This window comes from Mizuhopecten yessoensis, unplaced genomic scaffold (assembly GCF_002113885.1).
Source record: "Mizuhopecten yessoensis strain PY_sf001 unplaced genomic scaffold, ASM211388v2 scaffold2411, whole genome shotgun sequence".
Lineage (NCBI taxonomy): Eukaryota > Metazoa > Mollusca > Bivalvia > Pectinida > Pectinidae > Mizuhopecten > Mizuhopecten yessoensis.
In genome coordinates this window covers 898,374-919,144 of record NW_018404533.1, presented here as the reverse complement: position 1 = coordinate 919,144, position 20,771 = coordinate 898,374, and the positions used below count along the sequence as shown (strand labels likewise).

Genomic DNA, 20,771 nt, shown 5'->3' with positions numbered 1-20,771 from the left:
TTATTCCAGCATGCTACAGGCCCAATGTCAGTACTCTGGGTCGGACGACGGACGACGGACGGACGACGGATGCCGCATCACGCAATAAGCTCTCCGGGCCAGGTGAGCTAAAAACAGTAGTGTCCTACACTAACAACTCTCACTGATAAATCAACAAATATATTAATGTGTGAGACACGACATTCAGGAGGAATACGACACAGATAGTATGATATGTTAAACTCTATATCTACATACAGTCCGATTCCCCCTCAGGTTTGGTTTAGTTTGGTTTAATATTGTTTAACGTCGTATCAACAGCTATGGTCATTTAAGGACGGCCTCCCCTGTTTGCAAGGTGCATGCGTGTATTGTATGCGTGTGTTGGTGATGTCACAGTCACTTTCTGCGGTGTGACCCTCATGGCCACAATACTGGCAGACCGTTTTCTGTCTTCATTGCTTTTCGTGATGACCGTACTTCTGACAGTTTCGGCATCGCATTGGATTTGGGATGTAGACGGAAAAGTTGTACTTCTGGGGTCCGATTGTTAGAGTTTGGTGTAGTGTTGGTGATAAAAATGTGATGATGAAGGTGGTTGATCGTATGGTGTCTTTGTCCTTTCTGGTCAACGTCCGTCTCACCTCGGAGACCGGGACGCTTTCCTCCTGGAAATATGCCAGTATGCCTCCGTGTGGAGGACATCAAAAGGACTTACAAAATGCTTGCAAAATCTGATTAAAAATCAGCCTTTTGATTACTACCTATATTTCCTTGCTGTGATTTGTATCTATAATGCATATCATTGGATGGCTATTATAACTTTGACAAATATAAAGGCATCTATAAGTTGTGCCATGTTTAAAAAACGGTCCACCTTTTTGAATTTATCTGATAATAAAGGAGACAGGTAACCAAAACACACTTCATTATTTAAATGATTTCCTGGAACACATTAGTGCCAAGCCTCCCACAATAATGTTGTACATATCTCTCCTGACAATGAAGTTTACTTTTAGCCCACCATCATGTTCAAATAACCCTGCGTCCGTGGTCCGTGGTCCACCGTCCGTCGTCTGTCCTTAAACAATTCTTGTTATCGGTATTTCTCAAGAAGTACCAGAGGGATCTTTCTCAAATTGTATTTGTAGCTTTCCCTTGGTCTCTAGCTGTGCAGGGCAACTTTTGAGACTGACCGGATTACAACATGGCCGACAGGCAGCCATCTTGGATTTTGATAGTAAAAGTTTGTTATCGCTATTTCTCGGGAAGTAAGGGAGGGATCGTTTTCAAATTTATATGTAGGTTCCCTTTGTTCCCTTGTTGTGCAGCAGTGCCTGAAATGGACGGTCTATCTCTTGGTGTTAAAAGTCTTGCTCGGGCGACCAAAAGTTGTCAAAAGTGAAGTAGTCACTGGCCCAATAAAAATAGTTAAGGCTGTTGAAAAAAATTAAAAATAAAAGAAATTATAGTCCCTTCCACATTAACTGGGGGGGGGGGGGGGGGGGGGGCAGTACATTTTTCAGTTGTCATTACTTCGATTTGAATCGCACTGTCCGTGATTTAGAAAATGTAGTGGGTTTTTTTTCAGATTTTCTATATAAATACTACCAGGGTGTCTTCTTTGAAGTGCACGTTTTGTGTATTTCTTTTTGGGAAGACCTGTATGGAGTGGATCATGTCAGGTTTTAACTAGGGTTAGATAATTAAAAATATAATGTTTAATTCTGTTTTACATATAACAAACATTGTCATGTTAAATGTAATCAAAATGTGTGGAAGCATTGTGTTAAGTGCTGTGGAAATATTTCTTGCCAAAATGATTTGGGCCACCGATATGTCATTTGGGCCAGTGCTTCAAATTCTTTACTCGCCCCAAAATTTGTTTTTGGGCCAGCCAATGCAGGTTCCCTTTATTATTCATGTTTACTTTTGAAACTGATCAGTTAAACAAAATTGCCTACCGATAGCCATCTTCGATTTTTGACATTGAAGGTTTGTTAGTACTATTTCTCAGGAATAACTTGAGGCATCTTTCTCACATTTGATATGTAGGTTGCCTTTGATCCCCCGTTTTCCATGTTATATTTTGAGACTGATCATAAACACAAAATGGCTAAAGGAAGAACTAAACAGATCTTTCTCATATTGCAATAATCCATTATATTTCTTTCACATTAAATATTGTACTAGTAAATATGTGAAATGACAAACTCACTTTGAAGGTTGGCTTTCATACACATCAGTATTAGCTTTAGATCAAAAGTGACCTAAGGGTGCATTTACTGTTAACATGACTCGATCAAACAGATAAGAGGAAAGAATGAAAGATCGAACTGACAAAGAACTAATGAAGATGGTACAATGGTTGGCGCCAAGATCCCTATGGGATCTCTTGTAATATAAACACAAGTCAAAATATCAATTAGATTTATAATAATAGACTTGCGACTCTTTATGTGTTTAGCACAATTGGTGTCAAAGGAATGACGAAATCTACATTGCACAAAGAAAAGCATGCTCATGGTAAAGTAAAATGAAACGTAAAAGTAAGTTAAGAAACATCAGAAGGAAGGGGAGAGGGTACACTTACGTCACTAGTGAATACGCTAGCTGTATTTTAACGAGACTGTCAGGGAAAACCGTCAAGTTTTTTACATTAATATTAATGGATCACCTTTTTTTTATGAAACCAAAACCAATAACACACACGGCGACAGCAATACATGACCGTTTACTATTTTGAAGTATACTTTGTGATACACAACAAACATTAGAATTAACGATAATGAGAATGAAAACAACAGAATTTCAACTTGGAAATATTCTTTTGTTCGTGTTCAGTGCTTACAATAAGAGTTTTGGTATGCTGAATACGACAATTGTCTTGGTATAACTGTTTTGCTCTCCTATGAGTTCAAATGATCAAGGAGCAATCCCACCAAGAAGCAAAGACCTTGACAAATAATTCAGATTCACTTCTTGATCTATCGCCAACGTGTTGTCTTTACACAACAAGATATAATACTGACTTCTAACAGTAGATATCAACATAATAAAAGTTTTCACAAGTGGAATTCAGTTATGCAGATTTTTCCTCACGTATATTTGCAATAGGTTTTCACAATAACGCGAAATGTTTTTTTTAGTGTTTATTGAATAACTGTATTACTTGAATAATGTGTGATTAACATATCTTCAGTGTATCTAATGTGCCTAAAACATTTATTTTACCATTCCCCTACCTATATGCATTTAAAACTTTCAGTTGTGAGAGCATTTGACTCTGCTAACGTAAACAATGAAAATGATCTCAAATAACATTTCGCAGGTTTTTTCCACCTTAATTATGGTAATAAATTAAGACAGCATCAACCGAATCTTCTGTAAATTGTCATTCATTGCATACATTGTCTAAGCGTAAATTCAACAGAACGCTAATTTGTCAATAAACGAATATGCGCTAAAATTAAGTGCGGTTACTAAAATCTCGTTTTGCTAGGTAGCTTATCAACTTATATTATCATTTACAGGAACAGACCGACTTGCTGATTCGGTGGCTGTAAACAAAGAACCAATAAAGAATCGTAAGTATTTTTAGTATGATATAACAAAATAATCATTATATCCTCATTTTAATTTGCTAGTTTTAACAACTTAAAACACATTGTTAGTTGGTTCCTGTAAATTTAGCTGATTGTACAGATAAAGTGTCTATATATGCTAATTTACTTCGACTATTCTATCGTTACCAACGTAAGTGAGCGGTGTCTTGTCGTTTTTTTGTCGTTACTTTTATTTTTATTTTTTACTTTTACTTAGCATTTCCGTTCCGTTTGCGTAGCACTTGTGTAGCACTTGCGTATCACTTGCGTAGCATTTCCGTAGCACTTCCGTACCATTACCGTAGCATTTCCGTAGCACTTCCGTACCATTACCGTAGCATTTCCGTAGCACTTGCGTAGCGTTTCCGTAGCACTTCCGTATCGTTTCCGTAGCACTTGCGTCTACATCTTTCTATTTAAAAAGCATTTGTGAAACGTTCGGTTGAAAATTTTACGGAATATATATTTGTCGAAACGAATTAAAAAAAAACATCACCATTATAAACCGCATTACGTGAAAATTATTCCAACCATCATAATAGTCTGAAGGAAAAAAACCCACAAAAATGACGGTTTACACATACATGGACGTAACAGCCCTCCTTCCATGGGCCTACACTGTGTGTTCCCCACACCAGCAGCTAGGCTTTAGGGGTAATTTAAATAACAGGCATGTGGTAATGACCTGTCCCTTGTTTAAGGTATAAACAATTTTAGTGTCCGTTATAAAAGTTGTTAGGGCAACATGACTACCCGCTGACAGATACATTTTGTTCAATATGATATATATATATACCTGAGAATCTAGGCAGTGATAATGCATTGACCATTCACCTGAGGTCACATTGGATTTTATGTGCTGTACCTGATCAAGGTCACATTCTGTGATTTCAAGTCAATTAAGTCCATGTCAATTAATCCAGTTCATTGTCTATCCATCACGTACCGCTGTATACAGGTAAATCAGTTCAAGGTAAAAACCTACAGGTAAGATACTTTGGCTGTCCCTCAATCAGGAAATAACAGCCCCAGGCACAATTTCATTTCACAACAGAGCCTTAACCAAGGTAAACTAATATTTGGAACTTGGAATTCCTAATTTAATTATAATAAAAAGAAAGTCCCTTATGAGGATATTTACCTTCTCACGTAGATGATTTGTTTTAAAACTAATCTATTTTTTTTTAAATGATTTATCATGAGTTCTGTTATCAGCGAGCGAAGTCGAATACTTTCCCCTCATACGTAACAAACTGTTCATATCAGATTATTGAAAATGATGATATCTTTCAGTAATCATTAAAACAAATCATTATGAAGATAACTTTATAGAAATAGAGAGTGATTCCTTGTTGTCTATAGCAGAGACGTTTATATTACAATACGTCTCTGTTTATAGTAAGTTTGTTAACGGAGTGCCCTATCTGTGTGTGGAAATCATAAAGGTGTCAAAAATCAGTCAAGTGATTCCGGGCTGGTGTACCTATGAACTAACATGGTTCAATCAAAAAGATAATTGACCTTTTACAGCTGACCAATTAGTACTACTTAGCGCCTTTAGCTAGTTACACAGTGGACAGTATATATCAAAGGCTGGGATTATCGACAACATGATTTACTAATTAATTAAAGAAAGGTTTATTGACAAATAGAAATTGAAAATTGAACCTAATAATTATAAATAGGTATAGTTGCACTTGTAATTGTATTGTGAGTGTGTAATGTTGTGTTAAGCTATTTTGTATTTTGCACAGTTAATATCACAAATTTTGTTACTTTGTAACTGGTGAGTCGAACGACTCAAAGTAATAAAGAACTTGAACTTGAACCAGGCGATAGATACGTACATGCATGACAAAATATGAAATATTGTAGCACTTACGCTTACATGTATTGAGCACAGACAAACAAAATATTATGTAGTTTTGCCACTCATCTATTGTGGTGTTGTCTATAGTCTATAACGGTCAGAGACGTATACTTTAACATTTTCACGTGATTTTGTGTGCAGAATTATTCCCCATCACCAGTTTCACGAAAAATTCCTTAACTATAGAGACAAGTTAACTTGAAATTACAGGAAAATGTCATCATCTTCCCTCNCCCCCCCCAGTGAAAAATGTTATAAATGAGTTATAAATGTATCTATTAAATACCACACCCTTTTACTTTGCTCTACTCTACCATGACTTGTTGCCCCTGGACCCTGATCAGGAAGCTATCACCCTAAGCCCACACCCTCCTTGATCCACGCCTGTTTAGGTACATACGTACAAACGGAGAAATACATATTGTAGATATATTGAAGTTTGACATGGTCTCAGTCCCTAAGTTATCTGACATCAGACCCCTATACCCTCTGTAGTAGACACCCCTCAGGGTGTGCCATACAGTCATAGTTTCACCTGTACCAAGATTCAGACAGGTACGATTTACCTGTGGAAAAGTCAGTATAGATACCTACATTTTTATGATCGATAAAGAAAACCTACATTCTTAATAATACTAGAGGTACATATAATGAATGTAAAAATTACATATAGTTAGTACATATTATTTTCCTTATTCATAATAGTTTCCTACACGCACGTGCTTGCCTTTCAAATTGAAAAAATATATATAATAAACTCCCGTAACAATATACACGTACAATGTATACTTAAACAAGAATCAAATACATTTTCTGAATAAAATAAAAGATGTATAACAAAAAAAACACTTTTTACCTGTGAATGAAATTTAATTAATAGACATGTTACAACATGTATACGTTTTAAATCTCCGATGCATGTATTTGAATGTACTAATAAGTAAGCACATTATCGATCTCCAAATCATACGGAAAATCTAAAAGTGTATGGAAGTATTAAAGACGAGATCAAAAATAGAAATAGAGATACTGGATCCTTAAGACAGGAGTCTGAAATTATATCATTTTTAATTATTATTAGGCTTATTAATTATTACGTTTCTCGTATAAAAAAAAACGTAACAAGTGTACTTACTGTCAATATTAATTATTATTTTATTCGGTAAGCAGGTGGAAATACGTCTGATCATAGCTTATTATTATCTGTGTGTCGCGTTGATCTGTGAGCGTACGTCAGGATTTGTGATGGATATAGTACATGCTCGTAGCCTACAGTGTACTGACGTTTATTCCTATGCAATGTGGGTATGTTCGTTTCGTTTTAGATATTTTATATGCTTCTGCTTTTTATGTAAACCGGTTGTTGTCATCACGAACGAACCACCGTTTGTAAGCGTCATCCGTAGCACTTCCGTACCGTTTGCGTAACACTTCCGTACTGTTTGCGTAGCACTTGCGTACCATTTCCGTACCGTTTGCGTAGCACTTCCGTACCGTTTGCGTCCAAGGAGGAACAGCGAACGTGTACGGGTCTGAAATAGTTGAAAGAGGTCGGCTGTCGCGTCAGCGCGTATACCCTGCAGTGTGACATTCGTATGTGGGTCGTCACGGGAGGATGCACCAGTGTCACGAATGGTCGCACTGGTACCATTGTCGGTATTCGATTCATTGATACTTATAGGTATCGTTTAGCTGGCATTGTACATTGCTTGGTTCAACTCACTGTCTACATGCACCCTGTCTTTATATCGATAAACAGATTTTATATCCTCGAGGTACATGTAATCTTCTATATAGTGGTCGGTAAATCCCATAAATGTCATACAACAGTTTCTCTGTTGCTGAGGTTAGTCCAGCGACAAGTGTACCGTGTTATGTTTGACTTTGTTCTACTTTAGCGACATCGTATGATAATTGTCTCAAATGAAACAGCACGTCAGCATCATCTTTGTATGTATTACGCAATTTCGTTTGGAAAACATTTCTATCACAAGTTCTAATTTTTTTATAAAGGTGCGTGTAAATGCTGACTTCATGCGATTTTCAAATCTCCTTACTCAACGTAACGCTAGTATCAATACCGCCGGAAGCCGTGCTAGAAAAGTCAACATGTAGGCATATGTAGACTTGTGTGAAACAAAAATGTTAACTAAACGCTTTACAGTCACCATTGTCATATCTTCTGGCAAGTACGGTATATCGGGCATAGCATAGGCATCATTTATAACAGTCCTTGGGGATATCGGCACATTTGGTAAGGTACTATTATGATAATCTCTAAACGATTCTTCTCCGGGTCTTTTAACAACGCCATTCAGTAGGGGCGTTTACCGATATTTGCTATTAAACTTATCAAGGAACTTCGTTTGCCAGCGCACACACTAAAAAAAACAACACGTATAAAACTCAACTCATATCATGAACGAAGTATGGACCTGCTTACAAAACAAAATCCTTCAAACAACATAGGCACCAAAACACATTGGCCACTCTGTGAGGGTCTATTGAACCCTAGGTATCTATTCTTAAAATATTTACCAAAATATCTGTAGATATGCTGGTGTTGAAAAACAATAACAACTATATGTTCAGCTTGTATTTATTCTTCCATCAAGTTTTTTTTGTAGATTAATCTTTTTTTTTCCAATTTTTACAATTGCAGCATATATATCTGCGATCGGACGACTACTAAAAGGTAAGAAGATAAACTATTTATATGCTGAAAAATAGTCAATTATCTGTTAGATAGTGCGCCCAAGATGGTAGAATATTGGTCGGAGCTGATGCGTGCCGAGCTTTCGAGTACTGATATCTACATGTAAGGGTAGCCCCTGAGCCACATAATGGATGATAATTCGGAAGATATCGTTATCATTTAATATATACTGTTCATATTAAAACTATTCTGTATAAAGTATGGACCTGCTTGCAAATCGAAAAACCTTAACACAACATAGACACAAATTAGGGATGATACAACCTATGAGGGTCTATGTATTCCTTGGAATGTATTCTAAATATTTTATCAAAACTATCTGTAGATGGGCTTATGTGTCGCAATATACAATCAACTATGTGTGTAGCTTGTATTTAATCTTCCACGAAGTTTTTTCAAGCTAAAACCTCATTTAGTTTTCAATTTTATATTTGCAGCTGCCAGCCTTAATTTTGAATTACCGTGTTAGTATATATAGTATTTATATGCTACACATTATAGTCTATAGCATATGGTAATAGAAAGAGCGCCAACGATGATAGAATATTGGTCAAAATATCAAGAAACTATATTTGAAAAAATAAATTGGTACCCTTTGGAGCGATTTAACCCTAGGAATGTATTCAAAATATTTATCAGAATATCGATAGATGTGCTTATGATGCAATACAATATCAGTTATAGACAGACAGACACTTTATTTCCTCTTTACAGAGATTCATCATATGTCATACAAACATGCATGTGGTCATGACAGAAATGAACGCATATATGGACAAAAATATAGTTAAGTAAATGAATTTGTATAAACATGTGTACACTTTAAAGATTAAATAAGGAAAGTAGGACAATTTGCATCCTTCAATAGAAAATTCATTTGAAATATTATTATTTCTTCATTTCTAATTGCATAAGTATTTCTGTAAATACTAACGGATATATATATATATACATTTTACTAGAAATTCTAAATCCTAAACAAATAGTACTCTCTGCCTTAAGACCATAATTATGTATTTCTATTGCTGTGATATCGCTATGGCGGGGACGTATATAGCGGAGGTCGCTATAACGAACTACTATGTGACGTCATTGTTTATGACGTCACAACATCTACTACAAATAAACAGTCTAAGGAATCTCCTAGAAGATATGAAAGTACTTAAGACTCGTTGTTGAGAATTATTCTTTTTACATTATTTCTTCGTCCGTAAATATCTATGTAAGTATATATAGTATTTATATGCTACAGATTATAGTATATAACATGTTGTTCGGACAGAGAGCCAAAGATGATAGAATATTGGTCAGAATTAATGTGTACCGAGTTTAAAGCACTGATATCTGCATGTAAGGGTAGCCCCCTTAGCCGCATTATGAATGACCATGGTAGCAGTGTACAGTAGAAATGGCTTGAACCTAAAAATAAAGGACATGTCTCAGATAAACAAGACTGATTTTTTTTTTTTTTTCAAAAACTATTTTCCCCAGGTTTTGGACTTGTGAAAACCATGGCTACCACATCAAAAACACCAAAATATACAAAATAACATGATTTCCAACCCAAAATTTGACCCCGCATGTAGTTATGTTTTTCTTAAAACCAGTCTGAAATTATATACCGCCTACTCGGTAACAGCAATACTCATGTTTAAGCATAGGTCATTCCGGTGAATTTTTCACAATATATACACATGTGCTGAGTACAAAAATTAGACTACATGAAAAGCTAGGTTTTTTTTGTGTAGACAAAGATTCGTAAATGCCATAAACTGTAGTCGCAAACCAAATTCGTTTTTTTTTTTAATTCTGAAGCCCACATAGTCCACTTCATCATGTATATGCCAATTTTAGTGCTGATTTTTTTAAATGTTGATACATGTCATATTACAGGGGTTATTCATTGTATAAAAATATCACCAATGGCCATCGTACACGGGTTCGCTACTGTACACTGCTATATGAGCAAAAATGCAATTAAGTAAATAAGCATGTATACACATGTGTACACATTAAAGATTAAATAAGAAAAAAATAGGACAATTTGCATCCTAGAAAATTCATTTGAAATAATATTATTTCTTCCTATCTAATTGCATTAGTATTTCTGTAAATACATACTGATGTATGTATATATATATATACTTATTGACTTGCACTGCTATTGTTACAACGTATGAATACTTATATTAGTTCAGTTATCAATAATGAACGAAATGTATATTTTAGTTGAGTTTTAGCTTTGAACACACGCTTATACTGTAAAATTATCAGATACATAGATGTATTCAAAATGTGTATTACATTGAGCAGTTATTTTCCACCACCATTGCAATATACAATCAACTATATGTACAACATGTATTCATTCTTCCATGAAGTTTTGCTCAAACTGATACCATTTAGTTTTCAATTTTACATTTGCAGATGACAAATTCAAGTTGAAATCAACATCATATCAGTGTAAGTATATATAGTATTTATATGCTAAAATTGTAGTCTATAACATGTTGTTATGGAAAGGGCGCCAAAGATGATAGAATATTGGTCAGAATTAATGTGAACTTAACGGTCACCTGATATATTTATACAGAGAGTTGATTTTGTTTTTAACATGAACAGAAAAATTATTCAAAGTGACAAATCAATAAAACCACCTTATTCAATATCTAGCATACATATTTCAGGCTAAAAAGTATTTGAAACTAGCACCTCTGATTCTAAACAAGGAAAATGAAGAAATTTTAGCAAACTGACTCCTTTGAACCCCACGCTACAGCCCTTGGGGGTAGGGCTGGCTCAAAATTTTCAAAGTATCAAACTGTCAACTCAAGGTTATAATTCCAATCAAGTTATTAACATGTAATATTCAAAGTATCATTTGCCATTATAAACCATAATGAATTGTGCCCCCCCCCCTCCTTCCCCAGGGGGTAAATGTGAGGCCCTAGGGTCATAACCCTTAAGACCCTTCCATCTATGAAGAGTATTTGATTCTACCATATCTGGGTCTTCAGTAGAAGATTTTTAAAATTTCAGTAAATTCGACCCTTTCTGGCCCCACCCATCAGCCCCTGGGGGTCAGTCAGGGCTCATATGTGCTTATTATCAAACTGCTACCTAAAACTGATAATGCTAACCCAAATTGAATTACTTCCAATGGAAATAAAACAAATGTTGGTCCAAAATGTGATTTCCCAATATAAACTATAGTAAATTTTACCCCCTCCCCAGGGGGAAACATGAGACCCCAGGGTCAAGAAATTCACAATTTTGGTAAAGCCATATCTGGGTCTTGCGAAGAAGATTTTTGAAATTTCAGTCAATTCAACTCTTTTTGGCCCCATCCATCAGCCCCTTGGGTCAGTCAGGGCTCATATATATGTGCGTACTGTCAAACTGCTACCTAATACTGTTAATGCTAACCCAAATTGAATTACTTCCAACGGAAATTAAACAAATGTTGGTCCATAATGTGATTCCCCTATATAAACTCTGGTAAAGTTTACCCCCTCCCAAGGGGGAATCGTGAGACCCCAGGGTCAAGAAATTCATAATTTTGGTAAAGCACCATAAGACCCTTCCATCTATAAAGAGTATTTTATTCTACCACATCTGGGTCTTGAGAAGAAGATTTTTGAAATTTTAGTCAATTAGACCCTTTTTGGCCTCGCCCCTCAGGCCCCCTGGGGGCTCGGGACTAAACCGGCAACAATTTTTGTTGACCTTTGTCCATGGAAGGTCCCTGCAAAATTTCATTGAAATTGGTTCAGGGGTTTTGGAGAAGAAGATTTTTGAAATTTTAGTCAATTTGACCCTTTTTGGCCCCGCCCCTCAGGCCCCTGGGGGCTTGGGACTAAACCGGCAATAAGTTTTGTTGACATTTGTCCATGGAAGGTCCCTGCAAAATTTCATTGAAATTGGTTCAAGGGTTTTGGAGAAAAAGTCGAAAATGTAAATTGTTTACGGACGCACGACGGAAGACGGACGACGACGGACAAAAGGCGATCGTAATAGGTCACTTGAGACTTTGTCTCAGGTGACGTAAAAACTGATATCTGCATGTTAGGATAGCCCCCTTAGCCGCATTATGAATGATGTATTTTTTCTAACATTCTTCAGGGGACTCGGAAATTATCGGTATAATTGTATTACACAATGTTTCTATCTAACTTATTAAGAAACCATATTTGCAAAAAAATAATTGGTATCCCATAGGGTGATTTAACCCTAGGAATGTATTCAAAATATTTATCAGAATATCGATAGATGTGCTTATGTCGCAATATAATATCAGTGATAGACAGACAGTTACTTCATTTCCTCCTAACAGAGATTCATCATATGTCATACATACATGTGGTAATGAAAGAAATGAACGAATACATGAGCAAAAATGCATTTAAGTAAATAAACGTGTATACACATGTGTACACATTAAAGAATAACTTAGAAAAATAGGACAATTTGCATCCTTCAATAGAAAATTAATTTGAAATAATATTAATCCTTCATATCTAATTGCATTAGTTTTTCTGTAAATACGTGCTGATATATAGTGATAATGCCATGAACTACTGATCAAGCTTGGTTAGATTAACTATATTCCTTCCGTGAAATTTCCAACTTTGATACCACCTTAAGATAACTTTATATACAGCTCACCCCCTCCCAAACCACCAACCTCCCAATCTCATTCACCATACAACTGAATTATCACAACACTGAAGACGGTTCTTGATACTAATGGGACAGATAGTTACTAAAGCTTTCATAAATATCTGAGGCTAAGCGTAAAAAATGGGTTATTTAGCTAAATATATATATATAATTATTGACTTGCACTGCTATTGTTGAAACATATGAATACTTTAATTCAGTTATCAATACTGAAAAAAAATGTATATTTTAGTTGAGTTTTAGCATTGAACACACGCTTATATTGTAAAAAATATCAGATACATGAATGTATTCAAAACGTTTATTACATTGAGCAGTTATTTTCCACCACCATTGCAATATACAATCAACTATATGTATAGCATGTATTTATTCTTCCATGAAGTTTTGCTCAAACTAATACCTCATTTAGTTTTCAATATTACATTTGCAGTGTTCAAGCTTATGATTGAATTATCATTACTATGTAAGTATATATAGTATTTATATGCTACAGATTATAGTCTATAACATGTTGGTATGGACAGAGTGCAAAATATGATAGAATATTGGTCAGAATTAATGTGTCCGAGTTTTAAAGCACTGATATCTACATGTAAGGGTAGCCCCTTAGCCGCATTATGCTTGGTTGTTTATTCTTCTACCACTATCAAGACTAGGAAAGTATCGGTATGATTTTACTATATGATGTTTTCATTTAACATATCAAGGAACTATATTTGCCTCCGCACAAACCAAATGGCAGCACTTATAAGGCTAAACTCATACCATGCATAAAGTATGGACCTGGTAGAAACCAGAAACCATGAAACAACAGATAAACTAAAAGTTGATGAATCATCCTGCCGGTGGCCTAATTAAACCTTGAAATATATTCAAAATATTGATCAGATAAAAGTGCTTGTATATCAGTATGAAAACACCGATGTGTGTAGCTTGCATTTACTATTCTGTACAAAGTTTGATTAAATTAACACCTAATTTTGTTTTCAATTTTAACTTCGCAGCTGCAAAATGCAAGATTGAAATACAACTATCTAAGCGTAAGTAAATAAATAAAAAATATGCTAAAATTCATTGTATATAAAAAATTGGTAAGGCATGTTCGACAAGCGTTTGTTGAACTTATTGGCCAACAACTATCTATTTGACACTTACATTTTCACACAAAACAAGCACGTATTCATAAGATATAAGAACAACACTTTTTAGTGTATTCATATGCAATTCATCTTTAAAGTTGGTTCCTTTTTCTTTCTCTGTTCAAGATTTGTTTTCCTCTTAAACAAAATTAAACAAGAAACATGTAAGGTTTTGTCTGAAGAAGGTTTAAAGGGGAGGGGGTCGTGATTGGGTAACTGGATAATTGCATGTTATGGACAGTCAGATGATTTTTAGGGGGTGGACTTGTTAACTTTAATAGTGTATAAGGGAAGAAAAAGACATTTTTATCTCAACTAGAGGTTTGCAATCAGTTCATTTTTTACGTATGTTTATATAAGTTCTGCACAGTGGAGTGATATTTATATATGCTGATATACGGCTTCAACAAAGTGAGGAATGGCTGACCCAATATGGTACCTTTTTTTGTAATAATCAACAACAATTACATTTCCTATTACCTTAATAAAGGTTAATTGATATTGATACTATATTTCTATATATAGGAAATTATATTCTAGGAACCTTTTAACGACTGTCTTTTTTGTTTTGCATTAACGAAATTTTCGTTTTGCATTATAGAAATTCATTTTCAAATATTCGTATTCTGAGACTTGTATAAACTGCAAATCAGATTTGATCTTACATCGAGAAATTATATTTCAAATATTATCTTTTCGAAAAACTGCATCAGCGTAATATGAAACTACAGACCGAAAAGAGTCAGCTTTATTTTTTACAGCAGCTTCAACAGAAATCTCGGAAGCAGAGAATCACACCCTAGCTTCGTTTTCAAATGAGCAAGATACAATTTTTATTTACGACATGTAGCAATCCACTTTTCAAGTAAAACTTACATATTCTTAACAAAAAAAAACACATATCCATCACATATTAGCAAACTACTTATTAGTCAAATCATATGCAATTCATTTTAAAAGTTGCTTCCGTTTTCTGTTTGCAATACATTTTATGTTAGCCTGTCTATAATATTGAATTTTACCCTGCATTATTTGCTATGTTATGCTACATAACGCTACGAAGGGGTGTCTGAACACACATTATGGTGTAATCTGTATCTGTGGTTGTACATATTTGTAAATCCAGTACTAAATATCATACTTTTGTATTATCCGGTTGGTCTCTAGAAATGTTATGACTGTATACAAGACAAAGCAATTAAGTAAGAATTTAGTCAAACGTGAGCGCACCCTTTCTTTACAATATGGCGAGTTATGATTGATGCATCAGTACAATAATCTATACTCAAAATTAACAGCAACCAGTGTGTTGTTACCACCAGAAATTAAAAAATATAGCAATGTGAATACTATTTGTGACATCAGTTGTCTTGTCTTGTTGCATTAAATATATATGTATTCGTTCTTAGGTTGTGATTAACTAGTATGGTCTTTACAAGGCAGATTTGCCTCTTAACGTTTTGATGTGCCCATAAAACATTTTGAATGGGTAAAGCCTGTCTCCTCGTGTGGTATTCCCCTATATTCGAACAACTGTTCATCCCGTGTCACTTTATTTGATGTGCATATCTTTTTAACATAGCTTTGAATGTTGCATAACATCTCTCTATGTTCACGTTAACTTGTGACTGCGATGTTGTTATCCCTATCACTTGGTAAAGTTTCTGTAACATTGTTGAGGTGCAGTATGTGTCCTGATCTGAAAGGCGGATAATTCCAACCCTGCTAGATAATGCCTTTAGTGTGTCAGCAACTCTTTTGGCGTCAACATTTTTAAAAATCAAAAGCCTCGGAATATCATGTTGCGACATCAATTTTAGTGAAAATAAATCTGTTTCTTCTGAACGGAACAATGGTCCAACCTCATCCATTGAAATTGAATAATATGGCCCCTTTGTGTTTGTTTGTTGTCCCAAGGGAGCTCTTTCATCAACCCGTATCCTGACTGTCTTCGGACATACACCACAGGTAGTGCCGTTCTGTTGTCTGTCCTTAACGATACCAGGCTAGTAGAAAGACGCTAATTTTTCTGCTCCCGAATTGCCATGTCCTAATTTCATGTCGTTGAGACGTAGTGTCTAAGTAGCACTACCTAAACTCCATGATGGATTCCGTCGCTGGGCATCCGTTTTCTCCAGAGAATACCAGCACAGATCATAACTGTCATCAGGTATTATTTCTTTGCCCGTCTCTCTTCCGTAATCCAAATGGTTCTACTCAGTGTCCACATCAAGTTACAGTCTTTCTCTTCATATTACATTGCTTTGACTTCAGCTAGTGTCTCAAAAGCTGTGAGCACGCTTAATAACATTAAGGGACTAAGACTGCGCTCTATAATTTCTACACCTAACAGAGCTTAAGCGACAGGATCAGGCATTTATCCGACATGCGCGTGTCCCTTGTAATATGGCGCGTCCATATAAAAAATAGCCGACTCGGTTGTCCGATCGCTGTACATGGAGTCTCCAGCTAACCAAACACTCCCGAATCAAAGTTATAGCTGACCCCGTGTCTTTCACAAAACACATTCCACGGTCATTGACTTCACAAGGAACACCAATGCAGGTCGGGGATCAAGAAAATAATACATCTGCTTTTACCGTATTCATTAATCGTAAGAGTCACCAAATAATAAATAATTAAAATAAGATTTATATAATAATCCGAATTTTTATGTTAATGACCGTAGCGACTAAACAACGACTTATCTGAGTACATCTTGACTAAATTAGATGAGCTGACCACGCGGGCTCTTTGTACAAGGTTTACTTGTCGAAATATACACAATTGAAGTTCCAATCTAATCCGCCTTGCTACTTCCAGTCGCCATTCTGTAAACAGGACCTAATCTCGAGCTGATACGCGTTTTGCAAAGCTTCTAAACGATCATGCCCAGAACAAACTCTCTGAGGATGATGTTTTTCATAAATTTACTATCAATTTTTTACTATATTTCTTTTCTGTTTTACTTTCATTAATTCATAAAAAAACAAATTGGTTTTTTTCCCCTTCAAACCTTTTTCTTTCAAATGTTTAAACACATTTTTTTTGATAAAAAAAAAATCTAGTTTCTAGATTTTGATCAAACGTCGTCTGGTTCGCAAACATTCAAGAAAATAATATTTACAATTTATTGATATTGTTTTTGTTAACTCGTTTATTCTTTAAACTATCTCAAATGAATTAATATCAAGATTTTTTGACATCATGTATTGAACTTTTTTTTTACGTAACCGGAAGCGCACGTGATAAGAGAACGTGACCCGAAATTAACTCAAGACAAAAATCGGGACGGTAATAAAATAAAACCAGACGATTATCGATCATTAACAGATTAATACTGTATGTAATGAGAGACTGATGTGACACTCGTTTAATCCATTGCTATCACATCAAGTACTAACTGACATTTATGTGAAAATATCAGCAATAAATGTTTGCGATCGAGCAGACCTACTTTCGTTTTACAGTTTACATTCATTTGTACATGTCGGCATCAACAGTATACCTTAACTTGTGTCCTTTATCGTGCCAAAGATTATACATAGGCGCATTGTCGAGGAAAAGTTCGTGATTAAAAGCTTGTGGGTTTTTTTTATCTTAAAACTATCAGATAAAAGCATAGTGGCATGTTACATCAAGCTACAAGATACAAGAATCTTTATTTTACGTTGAATCTATGTCATAATTAACATAAGCTCTCAGGAGCTTGTATTTCGACAAACATTTATATATATATATAAATGGTAAAACATTTTAACAGTGTAAAGGCAAACAACACATTTTATCATAAGATACCTACGTTGGAAGGATTAAGATAAAGAGGCTAAATAATCATGCTGTACACAATATGGCACTAAAACAACTTACTTAGTAAAACTTAAAAAGCAGTGTAGAGGGCAGGTGATTGGGACAGTCCCTACCTAATTGCCCTCTGGATACTGCTGTACAAAAACTTGTTTTTTTGAAACATAGCGTTTATTTGTAACCTGAAGCACGGATTTGGTAGCCGTTAATATTGGGAGACGTTTTTTGTATTGTAATGACTCGAATGTGTTTCAGGTCAGGTAATAGAGCATCAAATGTATTAAATTCAAATATAGCATCACTTCACAACAATCATGGATTCATATGGACATTCAAATATAGCATCACCTCACAACAATCATGGATTCATATGGGTACAATGTTATTAAAAAGAAATCGTACAGTGCATGCAAGCTGAAATTAACAAATCATTGGTTTGAAATTACAAGTCATCATTTCCATGAAATTTTCAAAATAAATAAGATCTTTATGTCAAAATAAACTTCAGGTTTTGTTTAATGTACGTCCTAGCTATACATGGTCATTTAAGGACGGCCTCCCCCATTTGCTAGATGCATACGTGTGGTGAGTTTGTGCATAATTAAATTGTGTTTTGGGAGTCTGTGATATGTTCATGTGTGTCTCCTTGCGCAGGACTGATGCTGACTTTATAGTGTAATTTCACTGGAGCATACTGCTAACGACACGTCTTATTTTAAAATCGAACCTCGGTATCTCACCATCTTCAATAGCAAAGGGTTCATAATCTAAATTTGTACTATTCAACCTTGGCGGATTTAGCATTGTGTTTAATTTCCCTGCCACCTAGCAGAGACACTTTACTAGCAAAACTTTAAACTTTCAAGATTATTTCAGCACTGGTCGCCTATGTATTTCCCTTGGTTATCATTTACAGTTAGAATATGGCCAATTATCTCTAGAAAATGTTTCTTTAAGTATTGCCCTCCTTTCTTTTACATAAATCATGACATAGTCGACAAGGTATGATATACAAAAAATATGTGGACCATAGGATGGTAATTCGTGCCAAGTCCCTGTGTCATGTTCAATAATTTGAAAGCTTAGAGAACAAGGCTAAATCCGCTAAGGTTGAATACATAAATACGTGAATACAAAATGAACGCTTGGCTAGCAAATATGAGATGTTACAGGCTGGACAGACAATGACAACAAAATCAGGCTGAAAACATGTATGGAATGTGTTTTTCTTAAGAGAGGTTGTATAAACACATTATGAATATGTAAAATTATGATGTAAGTCCATTTTACCCGAATTAACTGACGTTATTTTCAATATACCTTCAGTTCCTCTGTATTTCCACACTGTTCTTTGTATAAGGAATAGGAATCAGTTTGCTTTTGGGGTTTTATAAATCCTCGCAACCACTTTAAATGTATAAGAAAGGTCTGCCAAATATCTGATTCTTTGACAACTTTATTACAAATATAAAGCAGGAATTGAGCTTTCTATATCCACTGCACTACACTTCATATTATTTGTTGACATATTTACTGCTACAATACATGGAGTTTCCTCAAAAGATGCTGATCACTGAAAAGAGTCTGAAACCTTAGTCATATCTTCTATAATACTGTGTTTAAAAAAAGGTTATACATGTATCTCTTCGATCCACTTAACATCAACAAACAACATTTAAACCCTGCATTCCCTAAATCTGTAATTAAATGGATTGTAAGAAAAAAGATATGTGTTCGGTTAAATGTTAAAACAATTCTGTTCAACATTCATATTTACAGTGGTGTTCCAATCCACTAATACATAAGTTGACATGAAATTGTACTGCAGTATTGTTTGGTCTGATTTTTGAAGGCTAAATAATTATCATCAAGGTTCATTGTCAGAAGTTGAAGTAGCCAAAGTTATTTGACTTTGGTGTAGAAGCATCCTAAAAATGGCAGAAATTCAGGGCTGGATTTTAACGAACTTTAAGAGTTGTGCCCCGTTGTTTACTTTCCTATACATCTTATTCAGGCAGTTTATCATTCATATTTTTCCATTTGTCATGCACTTAATATACATCTGATGATAATTGTTTGTTTTTCTTTCCATGTGGGGAGGATTTTAAATGGAAATCGACTGTAGTATCAATCATTTAATTTTCATTTAGATGGTGCCCCTCAGAATTAGTTCTTACATAATTTAAAATTTGTTTCAAGTAATACTCATACTCTCTGTTTTTAACTAGGAACACTTGCTACAGTTAGAATTACGCCCAAGTATCCACCTAGGTTCAGTTCGTTCTGCGTGCGGCTTGCGTGCGGTTAGCGGTAGTCTTGTGTCTAGAAAGCGATCGTTCACCGTTCGAGCACCGTTCGTATGTTTCGTCTGTTTCGTTCGTATCAGCTAAATCGTTCCGTTCGGTTATTTCGACCGTCCCTATCGTCCAATTATTGCATTGGGTCGTTTAGTTCGGCTACTCCGTCTGGCTGTTCCGTCCGGCTGTTTAGTTCGATCGTCTACTCCGTCTTTTTGGGTTAGGATGCGCACGCAGTTTCTCAATTCACTTAGGCAAATGGTAGAACTGCATAAGATCCAGAATTACGAACCTCAATTATCAGATACAGTGACAAAGGCTACACTATTATAAAGATTATTCGTTGTCAAGCACATGCGCGCGCCGAACTGCGTATTTACGGTATTTATAGGAACTCTTCAATGCGGGAAACCACGTTGTTGTCGGTAAACATAAAAACAAAATGGAGAAAAGGAAGAGTACAGAGAATATTGGGCGAATTAAACTGGATTTCGGATTACGAAGTTGTTTTCTGAGCAAGAAATGGTCAACAATTAAAGCCTGCTGTTCCAAAGACTGGATGACAAAGTCGCAAAAGAAATGCAGTGTGGCTAATTACCGCCTGACTACTCGTAAGCTCCCCGAAGTGTTCACAAAATTCGCATTGTAAATTTCCCATTTATACAATACCCTTTT

At 35.3% G+C, this 20,771-nt stretch overlaps 1 protein-coding gene across 1 annotated transcript in view; it reads left to right on the top strand.

The window, feature by feature from the left end:
* Positions 1 to 70: 70 nt before the first annotated feature.
* Positions 71 to 20,771, top strand: part of LOC110445918 — a 76,561-nt gene continuing 55,860 nt past the window's right edge. Inside the window, exons 1-6 of the mRNA XM_021490787.1 lie at positions 71 to 102; positions 3,513 to 3,566; positions 8,117 to 8,149; positions 10,598 to 10,633; positions 13,284 to 13,316; positions 13,858 to 13,893. Coding sequence (XP_021346462.1) covers positions 13,295 to 13,316; positions 13,858 to 13,893 — 58 coding nt within the window. The 5' untranslated portion in view covers positions 71 to 102; positions 3,513 to 3,566; positions 8,117 to 8,149; positions 10,598 to 10,633; positions 13,284 to 13,294. The remainder of the gene's footprint in view (positions 103 to 3,512; positions 3,567 to 8,116; positions 8,150 to 10,597; positions 10,634 to 13,283; positions 13,317 to 13,857; positions 13,894 to 20,771) is intronic.